This window comes from Meleagris gallopavo, chromosome Z (assembly GCF_905368555.1).
Source record: "Meleagris gallopavo chromosome Z, MGAL_WU_HG_1.1, whole genome shotgun sequence".
Lineage (NCBI taxonomy): Eukaryota > Metazoa > Chordata > Aves > Galliformes > Phasianidae > Meleagris > Meleagris gallopavo.
Window position 1 is genome coordinate 28,148,995 of NC_139435.1, and position 12,134 is coordinate 28,161,128.

At 35.7% G+C, this 12,134-nt stretch overlaps 1 protein-coding gene across 1 annotated transcript in view; it reads left to right on the forward strand.

Moving 5' to 3' along the window:
- UHRF2 (ubiquitin like with PHD and ring finger domains 2) overlaps positions 1 to 12,134 on the forward strand; it is an 80,698-nt gene that overhangs the window by 9,331 nt on the left and 59,233 nt on the right. The window contains exon 2 of the mRNA XM_085212593.1: positions 5,620 to 5,862. Coding sequence (XP_085068719.1) covers positions 5,620 to 5,862 — 243 coding nt within the window. The remainder of the gene's footprint in view (positions 1 to 5,619; positions 5,863 to 12,134) is intronic.

Sequence of the window (12,134 nt, forward strand, 5' to 3'; positions counted from 1 at the left end):
TTTTGTTTAGCTTTTATGTTCATTGCTATTAAGACAGCTATTCTTTTGTTTTGTTTTGTTTGGAGAAACAGTGCCAATAGACAGTTATTTTAAAAACCTGTCAGAATGTCTTAGTCCTTATGTGGCTACTTCATGAACTTAAATATCCCAGAATCTTATTTTCTTCAGATACAAGATAATCCAGGTATAGGGAATAGTTCACCATCTGAATTAAAAGTATTGTTCATGCTTATTTTTTAGCTTTGGAAGTACAAGCAAATCCAAATGGCAGAGATTTGCAAGCTAAATGTTTGTGCTGTACTAAAGATTACTGAAATTTTCTTGACCTGAGATAGTCCCATTAGTTCAGAACTCAATGTTCCAAATTGTATTTTTTTTAGTTGGGCTTTTTGTTGTTAGAAACTGATTGGCGATGTGTTTGAAGCACTCTGTAAAAGTACTAAGTGGAATTCAAAATTTCAGCAGCCTTGTATACAAGAAGAGCAAAGTACATACAGCAGTCTTCAGGCTGAAAATATCAGTTGCTGATTGTCCACTTTAATTGCCTTTAATGAGTACCTCGGAGGAAGTCTTAAGTTTTTCTAATTTATTCAAACTAACTTGGCTTCTGGGTAATGCCTATTAATTAATCCAAAGTTAAACTGTTTACTCTTCTGCTTTTCTTGTTAAAGAAATTTGTAGGGAGTGTGTAACACCTGTGTAAAAGATTGATGTCACCTAACTTTTCAACTTACTGCTTTAATTAAAGAGCTCTACTGCATTCCATATTCCTTTCAAGTTTATTGCTAGATCTAATTCTTGGAAAATAAAACATCAGAAGATGCTCAAAAGCACACCTTTATGAATGATGAAAGATCTTGTTTTCCAAGTGGAGTGACTGGATTAAGTCGACCTAGGAGCTTAGCCGCTTGGGTCACACTTTAAGATAAAAACAGCGTTCCAGAATGTTTATGTGCTTTCTTAGTGTGTGTTTTTCTCTGTGTGCGTTGTGTGTTGTGTAACACATAATTCTCTGTGTGTGTTGTGTAACACATAATAAGTTGTGATTCTGCTGGTACTTACAGACAAATTAATGGTATTAATTGATATGAATGTTAATGATATGAGTTCCTTATTGGACATCTTTTTGAAGCAGTGTGACATACTGCACTCTGCATGATCATTTCAAGTTTAATTGCAGTTTCAACATGCTTTTTATGTTATTTACGGCCTGATATTACGGGACATAGTTCTAACAGGGGTGGTAGGTATCAATTCCAGTATTGCATTGTAACAGCCACTCTTGTGTAGTAGCATAAGCACAGTGTTGGCTTACTTTTAAGTATTTATAACAAGCTTCTACGGAAGAGTATTTTAAATTGATAGTGTCTCTAACACTAGGAAAATAGATTTGAAGGATATAATCTGTTTCCTTACTTACGGATATTTGTAGTATCTTAAGAGGGCTACTACGTACCATAAATCTAACTGCTATTTGGTGACTCTTTAAATTATTTACAACAGTATTGAATGAGACCTTAAATGCTTCTGAAGCATGCCAGTCACGAAGAGAATGAAAACTGAAAGTGGCATCTGCCGCTAAGTAATACTTCTAATGGCTGTTGTGTCAGAAGAGCTAGCAAAAAAAAAAAATCATAAATGAAATTGCTGTTTAGTTATTTTTGCTTTTGTACAGGCTTTAATGACCCATTAAGAAATTGAGATATAGCTTGACTGTCTAGTATTCACCTGATTACTTTTGTCATTTGTGTTTATGAATGTGAGAATAAGAAGTGTCCTTTAACACTCAGTGATTGGAGAAAACAAACAAAAAAAAAAAACAACAAAAAAAAAACAAGTAATGTTTCTTTGTTTTCATTTAACATGCTGTCCAGGCAAATGTATTTTCAGGGATTCCTGTTAGTACTTTTATGTATCACAATGGGATGAGTTTGTTTGAATGTTCATACAAAAAGTATTCTTAGAACTGAGCATATTGCAAAGGTGACTGTGGAATTACTGGTTCAGCACCTATTCCAACAAATAACCATAATATTTTTGAACAAGTTTTTCTACTTTCGTATGTTGGATACTTAATTTTTCTGAGGGTTATTACTTATATTTCTGAGAGGATTCAATTCTGCAATGCTTCCATGAATTTTGATAACATAGGGCATCATTGTTTGCAGGGAATATGAGGAGTGAGGGGCCTTTTTTGGTCTTTTTTTTTTTTTTTCCTGATGGTTCTTTTTGCTAAGAAAAACTGTGTTCTGGGATGGTTTTAAAATTTTCAGTCTGACTGGACAGATATGCTGGAGAGTGATTTCATACCTTATTGTTTTCTTGCTATAGTGGTCTGAGGATATGACCTTATTAGCGAAGATTTTTGTTATATTAACATCAGAATAGTGTCAAGAGTAATTCAAGAAGCACTGTCTTGCAATTTCTCATTCTTCTGGTTGTTGCATGGAGCTCTTCAAATGCTGATTGTTTTCCAACTTCATTACTCTTAAGCTTTCAATTGTCAGTGATGCAATAATGATGGGTATAGGTATAGGTATAACCTGTAGATACACACATTAGTTAAATTAATGTAAGTCAGATTACCTGAGCTTGATTTTATTAGTTTTTGTTTCGTTAAGACAGAACAACCTTGTCCACAGAATAAAGCAGTACTACAAGTCATTGACTTGGTCTAAATCTATACCTTTGCTAATATTCTAGGAATATGTTTTTGCTCATGGTACAAACAGATGCTCTTTCCCTGACTATCACTTTACCAAACTCCTCATCCTGCCTCATTTGAAGTCTGTAATCTTATCTTTGTTACTTCGCTTTCAGATTTAAACATGACATCACTAGTCATAGATCAGTCTATAGTCATAAACTACTCCTGGAAAGAAAACTGATTTTAAAAAAAATGAAGAAAAAACCCAAACAAACTGAGGGCAGAATACTAATTTATTATAAATGACTCGGAAATCACTGGATTAGTCTGACCATTTAATTTATGTTAATCAGGTCTTATTTTGATTCTTTTTAAGGAACGTGAGTAGTCCTTGTATGATAATTAGCGTGTGGGTTATTGGAAAAGGCTTCTCATTCATGACATGGCATAGGTCTGTGTGACCCTCTGAGCATAGTGAGTATTCCTAGACAGACTACTTGTAATTCAAGCATTCTCTTTTGTTTAACTCTTTCTCATGCTAATGGGCATAACTAATTTGTGGACAGAATATATAAATTAATCTGAGTAATAATTGATAAATAAATCACAATTCATAGAATCACTGAATCATTTGAGTTGGAAGGGACCATTAAAGGTCATCTGTCCCAACTTTCCAGCAACAAACTGGGAGATTGGCAGCTAGATCAGGTTGTTATAACTAGACATTGAATTTTGTGCTTGTCATGGTTTTATGATTTTTGTTTATCGGTATTCCACATCATAACATCATGTAGTGCACTGAGAGTTAAAGAGTTAGTGCTCCAGTTCCGGGCACCTGTCTGGAAGAGGAGAGAAGTACATTCCCCAGAACACTTCGTGTTCAGAGAGGAGACATATATAACCCCTGGCAGGGTCACCTGATGCCCTTCTTTCCTTCAGCTCTCCTCCTTGCTGATTGACTCCACTGCGCATCTCACCTCAGCGTTATGGTGAGGCTTTTTCACCTCTCAAACACTCTTTCTCATTATATTTGATTTATTAGCTTCAATTCTAATTATGCTATGTTATATTGTATTATAGTGTATTATCTTGCATTTTGATTCCATATTTAGTAAATTAGTTTGTTTCTCTTCAGATCATTGCCACTGTTTTTAACTATTTTGGGTCTCCTGTTTCCCCTTTCCAGAGGCGCGGATCTGCAGATCCCTCTGCCCTGCTAGTTAAGGAACCGGGCCAAACCAGCCTGTAAACCATTTGACAACTGTTAACACTACTTAATCATGGTAGAACATTCAAGCTGGTCAGATTTAGTTCTTCGCTGACTTGGCTTTAGACTTCAGATATTTTGGGGCACTGTTTATTTTCTGTCAGCAAATACATGCTGTGTTCTAAAAAGAGATCAATAATGGTGTTTATTTGTTTCCACTTGTATGTTACCTATATATTTCCAGTCTACCAGAAGCAAAGTACTTTACACATCACCTTACTAGTTGCCAGAAGCTTTCCTTATTCCATAGGATTCTGGAAATTGTGCTCTGGAACATCTAATAGAGATTGTCCAGTCTAGCTGGAATAGACAAGATAAAGCAAAAGTTATGTTGTCTCAGTAATATCTGATTTGTTATTTCAGTAGTGGTCTAGTTTCTGGAACTACTGCTGAATTTTCTTTAAAATGTAGGGTGAAATTTTATAAGACATTTCAAAAACAAATTGTTTGCAGGAGGATTGAGTCTTCAAAATGAGCTTAGAATAATGTGAAGAAGCAGCTCCAGAAATTCATTAAAATATGTATCATTTTTCCCTCATCAAATGTATTATTGCAAGGTAATTATTTATATTTGTTTTGGGTTTATATATATTTTGAATGCAAGAATCCCCATTTTTTTGTAAACTTTAATAACCTTAACAGTAATAATACAGACTTCTGGTAGTATGAAAAGCTCACAAATATGGATTGTCATAGAGCTGCAAGAACTCTTGTATCCTGTGTGTTCAAGACTTTTCAGAGGTGTGGCGTTCTGCAACATGGTGGGAGGAGAAAGGTTAGCTGAATTTGTGTAAGTAGCTTGCTACTCGGATTGCAACTCTAGGGCTCTGGGTACTTGAGTCAGTGTTGGCGGTCACCTGTAGAAGAATACTTGAGATTTCAATTTGTTTAATATTTGAAACTGATGGGGCATATTATCAAGATCTTCAGTACACTTTTTGACTAACTTCCGGTTTTGAAAACTTCCAGTTGAACATGGGTAGTTCCTGTAGTTGTCAGACGTGGAACAGTTGTTCTGTTGAGGGTACAACAAAGAATAATCAGTAGCCTTACTGTATTTAGTTCTGCTTGCTTTAGGCTACTATGTAACCAAACAATGAACCAAACATCTGGAGTCTCATTTGTGACTTCAGTGCACTCTGCTTTTTTCATCTGTTGGTAACTGCAGTGCACTGTGGGTGTAGTAGTTAACAGGAGTAAGGAGAGTAATTGATGATTATATATTTTTTTATTTTTTACACAGGTCTTACCATTGTGGAAGGAAAACTGACTTATTTCTTGAGTACAACCTTTGTCTCTTCATCCTTCTGTATGGGTGTTTTTTTTGCCTTGAAGAGGCAGAGGAATAAACTTTCACTCCTCTTTTGTCCGTCCTGAGATCATTTTAATGTAATAGAAGACTGCTAGTGAGAAGATTGAGAATTCCTTCCTAGTTCTGTCTTTTCTGCTTTTTCATCCTTCCTGCTTTTTTTTTCTTCCGTAAAAAGAAGATCCAAAGTCTGTAAAAATGTCTATTCCTAATTTTACGCTCGCAGCATTTACTCAAGACACAGGCTTTTATTTACCTGAAGTAGTTGACTTCTCTCTTTAATAACTGACACAAATTTATGGTCTAATGGTGTAATTATTGTCTATGAAAGAAAGATTTGTAAACTAGTTACTCACCTCAAGGTAGAATTTTACAACTATAGTTTTCTTTTGACAGCTAGAAGATGGACACACGTTATTTGACTACAATGTTGGACTCAATGACATTGTTCAGCTTTTGATACGTTCTGAATCTGAAGCTCCTGCCACTGCTTCTGTGACTGATCAAGATGGAGAAGTCAATCCCTGTTCTATTTCTAACTGTAAGAACAAAGTAAAAAAAACAAGTAGTGGATCACCTAGTCAGCCATCTACATCATCTCGCTCATTTCTCATTGATCCTGGCATAGGATTGTACAAGGTATGTAAGGCTTTAAAAGCTGAAAACTTATCTTTTACTTTCAGGTTTAGTTTTATTGTTTAGGTTTTTTTTAAAATCATTTATAGATATGTGTACATGTAAATATATATATATATGTTTATATATATAGATATGTGTCTTTATTACTGTCTTTCATGATGTGAAATAATTTCCCACTTGGATGAAAGTAGATTAGACTGAGCTTGTATAGTTATCTCTGCAGATTCATGAAGCTTCACTGATGGATGTATTTTATTTATTAGTGTTAAATTGATTTAAAGAACTGACTTAAAATTTTAACTATTTCAAGCCTAATTGAGAGTGTTGTGTTTTCAAAGTTCACTCATCTTGATCATGTAATCTGATTTTCGGGAGTTATTTGAGGGTTGCATTATAGTCAAGTTTTTTAAAATGACTTCATGTCATTTTCATGTCATGGTCATGTGTACCTGTACTAGGCTGTTGTAGCCTTTGGGTGTGTTCCTAAACTGTAACATAATATTTTCTCCTAAACCTGTTTTTCAGTAAGTGTTTTGTGTCCTCTAGTAAGTTTAAGGTACCTGGAAAGCAGTAGTGCTTTGCTTTCTGTAAACTGAGAAGAAAAATCCATGGGGAGGGAAAACTGTGGAAAAAGTGTAACTTTTTCCCTATTTATATTTTTTCACTCTTATCAAGTACTAGTGTTAATAGTAATATTTATCAGTGTGAGATAAACTAGAACTTTGTATGTGATACAGTGGATGTGATTTTATTACTTTATTTAGTAGTCACATCTTTTTTTATTGATAGTTTTTGTACCTTTCAGAATTTTTCCATATTGCTATGTAGGATTGCATTAGGATACCAGAAACTTAATTTAAACAGAAAATGGGCAATTTCCAGACTTACTAGGTAGCTGAGTATTTAGAAGTGTGTGTGTGTGTGTGTGTGTGTGTGTATATATATATACAGCTAATGGTAATATTGTGCTTTCCTGAGAAGTATCTCTTATTCTTTTTGTAATCGTGGACATTTTTCAGCAAGAGAAAAGAAGGTTGCAAATGCCATACTTCCCCATCTTTGTCTTATTTGAAGGAATGTTCTTATTTAAACCCATCATCCAGATGGGAAACTGTTAGTTTGATTTAAACTGTTTCACCACATGCACACTCTGTGCAATGAGTTTTATAACTCATTGTTGGAAAAAAGGAGAGAAATGTGAAATTGACATCTTAAAATGTTAGGACACAAGATTGTGTTCATCCTTTCTTTCTTTTTAGTCTCCATCCATTATAACGAAAATAAACCCAATTCTTCAATTGTGATGTTTTACCCTTTATACTTATGGATTATATGTAATAGGATAGGGAGAAGACTGGAAGGATGGAAGGTCATAGAGGGTAAGCTGATCAAAGAAAAGGAATATTAAAGCGTATTTGGAAGAATGCTAAGTGGTAATCAGTTTCTCTTGTTTTTCTTTTCTTTTTTTTTCTTCCTGGAATTAAAATGGAAAACAAAATGGAATGATAATATTGACGAAATAGTCAAAGAGATCTGGTCTCTCGAGTTGCCTGGAAATTTTGCTGTCTGTAATACTACAGACCAAGCACTTTCTCCTTAGTTATCAGTGAAATTGTAACTTTTTGAGCTAGCCTTATAATTTTAGTATATCTAGCTAGAGGAAATAATTGGTGGAAGGGTACAATCATTCTGATCTTAGCTATTCTGCAGATGACAGTAGGTACGCCTAGAGGATTTCTGCTTGTAGAATCAGAAAACTCTGAGTTCTGACAAGTAATGTAATTCAAAGGTAGAAGATTTGTTTAATAAAAGCCAGCAAAAAAGACCATAATCTAAGGCATGTCAGATGGCTATATACATGGATTATTATTTTGCATTTTTTTGTCAGACAATAAGGAGTTGTCTAGTTACAAGAAGATATAATCTTACAATTTTTTTTATAGCTGAACAAAGTCGTCTGCATCCCTGGATATCTGTCTACAACTAGGCTCAAGATGCATGTTACTCAGTGTTTGGAACAGCATCAGTCTTTGTGCCCTCCTTTGTGGTTTCAGCTTCCAATGAAAGGATATAGCCAGTATGGAACCTGTCATTAAAAAAAAAAAAAAAAGTAGATGTTAATTTGAAAAAAAAAAAAAAAAACAAACTGTAATTATTGTTGGGTGGTTAAAATAATGATTTAAACAGAGTTCCTCTGTGTGGTCACTGTATATTATCTAAATTGCAGTTTAGAAGAATTAGTGGTGTGTGAAACAATACTCAACTCTTGTTCTTTTCATGAAGACTGAGAATTGTCAGTGATACTTGGCTTGAGAACTGGATTATTTGTTGTTTCTTATTCTGTTAATGGCTATCCTAGGAGATATCCCGTTCAGTGACTTCACCAGTGGCCAGGATGGAAACGAAATGTGCATTCTTTGACTGTGACACCAATGTATTGGGTAGTATAGCTGGTGTGAAGCCAAGTCTGCCATGCAGAAGGGTCTATGTGAACTGGAGCAATAGGCTACTTTTGAATCTCAAGAAGTTCAAGTCTTGCACTTGGATTGAGCTGACCTTTTCCCATGGAGCGGGCTGGAGCAGTGACAGCCAGCTTGGGAGTGGCTTTGCTGTAGTGGCGTCTGGAGCTGTAGTAATATTGGCTAAACAGTTTTCAGTGCACCGTGGCAGTGCTGGATGTTAACAGTGCATGTACAGGAACTGGCTCTGTCAGGAGGAGCATAGCCAGCTATATGGAGGAAATGGTAATTTAACTTGCCACTGGCTATACCACATCTGCATCAAATGTGGGATGCTTCAGTATGAGAAAAGTATTGATAAACTTAGCAGGCTCAGTTGGGGTTACAGAGGTGTCCAATGTAGTAGCATTTCTGTCTTAAAGAGAATACCACAGTGGTCTTACCTAACCTGTAAAAGAGAAGGTTCTGGGAGAGAAAGGACCTTCCAAAAGTATGCAAAGTCTTAGTGAGGTGTAGAATAGGAGTATGAAAGACAGTATATGGTCATTGAAAAGAGATAATAAAGACAAAGGGAAATGGTTTCAAACTGAAAGAGGGTAGATTTAGGTTGAATAGAAGGAAAAAAATTTTTTACTTTGGAGATCTCTTCCAACTCTGATTCCATTTAACTACAAGGATTGTTAAGAGTTGAAAAATTGCCTTATGCTATGGAATATCTGTCCTTAGAAGTCTGAGAGTCATAGCAACCAGATAAAGTGCTGGACAAATTTATGTGTTCAATTTTAATCTTGTTTTGAGCAGGAATTTGGACTAAGTCTCCTGAGGTACCTTAAAACTGAGTGATTGGTGAAAATCAGAATGCATTTTTTTCATTTCATTTTGTCATGGCACATCTATTGATTCTGCTTGGTTTATTTTTTCCACTGTTCTGACATCCTTTAGAATTTGCAGATATTTATGTAGTTGTTCTGTTGTATTGCTCCTCTCATATTAGCCCTGAGAGCCAGCTTTGTTTGCTGCCTGTACTTTGTCCTTTCAGAGCCTTTTAATTTGAAGGTTTTCATTTTCATTTTTCCTTGAGGCATAAAACGGAGTTTTTTAGGATTTTGCTTCCAAAAATGTATAATTTCTATTTGCATGCAGTATTTTCCTTTAATAATTAAAGGTGTGCTTGTTGATTGTATTTGATATTTTGTTCCATGTTCTTGTGAGTTATTTTGTAGTACCAGTTTGAACCAGAACCATGCTATTGAACAGTACAATACAAATTTGCTCTTACTGAGTTGTATGCTTACACTCCCACACTGGAGCAGCAATTATTAATTATCTCATTGTCAATCTTCATATTTTGCTGCAAATTTTGAAGTAGTTCACATGAAGTTTTCAGAGTAAAGAATTAGCACATAACAATTGACAAGGTTATAGAGTTTTGTAGAATCACAGAAAGGTATCAGTTGGAAGGGACCTTTAAGATAATCTAGTTCCACCCCCCCCGCTATAGGCAGGCACACCTCCCACTAGACCAGGTTGCTCAAAGCCCCATCTAACCTGGCTTCCAAGGAGAGGTCATTCACAGCCTCACTGGGCAACCTGTTCCAGTGTCTTACCACCCTCAGTAAGGAATTTCTTCCTAATATCTAGTCTGTATCTATTCTCTTCCAGATTAAAGACATTTCTCCTTGTGCTATCACTATGTACCCTTACAAAACCTCCCTACCTAGCTTTCTTGCAGGCCCCGTTCAGGTGCTGGAAGCTGCTATAAGGTCACCCTAGAGCCTTCTCTTCTCCTGGCTGAAGAGCCTTAGCTCTTTCAGCCTGTTCTCATGGGTGAGGTGCTCTAGCCCTCTGATCATGTTTGTGGCCCTTCTCTGGACCTGCTCCAACAGCTCAATGTCCTTCTTGTCTTGAGGGCTCCAGAACTGGACACAGTACTCCAGGTAGGGACTCAAAAGAACAGCGGAGCAGAATTATGTCCTTGAACCTTCTGGTCACAGTTCTTTTGATGTAACCCAGGCTGTGATTGGCCTTCTGGGCTGCAAGTGCACATTGCTGGCACTTCTGTCAACTGACCCTCCCAAGTCCTTCTCCTCAGGGATGCACTCATGTCATTCTTCGCCCAACCTGTATCTGTGCTTGGGGTTGCCCCAACCCGGGTACAGGACCTTGCACTTAGCCTTGTGGAACTTAATAAGGTGATCATGGGCCCTCCTCACAAGTCTGTCCAGACTCTTCTGGATAGCATCCCTTGTGTATCAGTTGCATCACTCAGCTGGTGTTGTCTGCAAACTTGCTGAGGATTTCATACCAGGAAGTAGGGCAAAAATGCTTTCTATAAGAATAACGGATCTATAAACAGATCTCATGATCTGGCTTGGTCTGTCCTATTTTTAATTTTTTAAACTTTTTTTTTGGTAATTCTTGTAAAAGAGTTTTAAAAATGTTTGAAATAATTGGTAATTTTCTCATTTTTGTCATCGCAATAATTGTTCTGTTTGTCACAGTTTAAAATGGTTAATTTAACTATTATAAAAATTGGTGCTTTCTTGGTATTAGTAAGTGTGATTGTATGACTGGATGCTGTTCTACAAACTAGAGTGAAATATGATTTAGGTTGGTGGTTGTCTTTAATCAGTCTATTAGTGTAAATAATTGCACTTAGATTGTAAGTCAGTTAAAGAATGGAGGAAGAGTTACATCAATGTTGAAGTTCTTCCTTACCTTAGAATTTCAACTTTGCTTGGATTGTTGCTTACTTTCTTCATATATCTCGTTTCTCATGGAAAGTATTCCTCATGTGCAACTTGATTCCAAGCTCCTGTTCCTCAGAAAATACTCCAAATAGTCATACCCCTGTTTATAATCAATAGAAAACACATCTATCAAAACAATTTTGTTTAAAGTGAAATTGACCACATTTCTTTGAATTCTCTGATGCAATTTGGATCTCTTTTTTGGGAACAATGATAACTGCTTGTAAAGCTGTTACATGGTGTTCCCAGTGTTACGTAGTAATAGTTTTGCCCTTGTGCTTTGCAAGGATGGAAGTCAGGTTTATGAGTACACACATCGAATTGTGGTCTGAAAGGAATGGGAATTATAGTTTGAGAGGGATCGTGGGAGGTTGCGTTGTACTTTATTTTTTTTAATGTAATGATGAAGCTGGCTTGGTTGATAGCACTTGTCTCAAAAAGTAGCAGCAGAAGGAGTCTTTAGTAGTGTCTCAACTGTGTTTCTGAGAGAAGGAAGTAAAGAAGCAGCTTGTGCTACAACTAATTTGAACACTTCAGATCATATGGATATACTTTTGGGGGGCATTCTTACAGAATTGTCATTAAAGAAGTGTGGTCATTTATATATTTTTATATAAATATATATATTCATATATATATTATATTCATATATAATTTATATATATATGAGAGACACTTCTGAAACTCTGGATTTACGTGATTAAAGTATTCGTCCTGACAAAAAGCTATACTTTTGATACTGTTGCTTGTAGAATAAAATGATTAAAAACATGTGTTTTTAATTTTATATGGGAGAAAGAAGAGGATTGAGTTTTAAGAAGATGGCCAAAAAGTGAAGAGTACAATATTAAGTATAATCTAGACAATTGATTCCTTGGGTTAAATTTGTTATCTCAAACTGCTGTCAACTTCATGGAATGCTTAACTCCAAATAGTAAAAGTTACTGCATGTGTGTTTGTTTATTTCTGTTTTGTCTTGCCCTTCTCAAAATACATAATAGTTGTTCAATTAATAGAAGCTAGCCTTTGGGGATGATAATTCTGTCTCTGCTGCTGGAGGCTG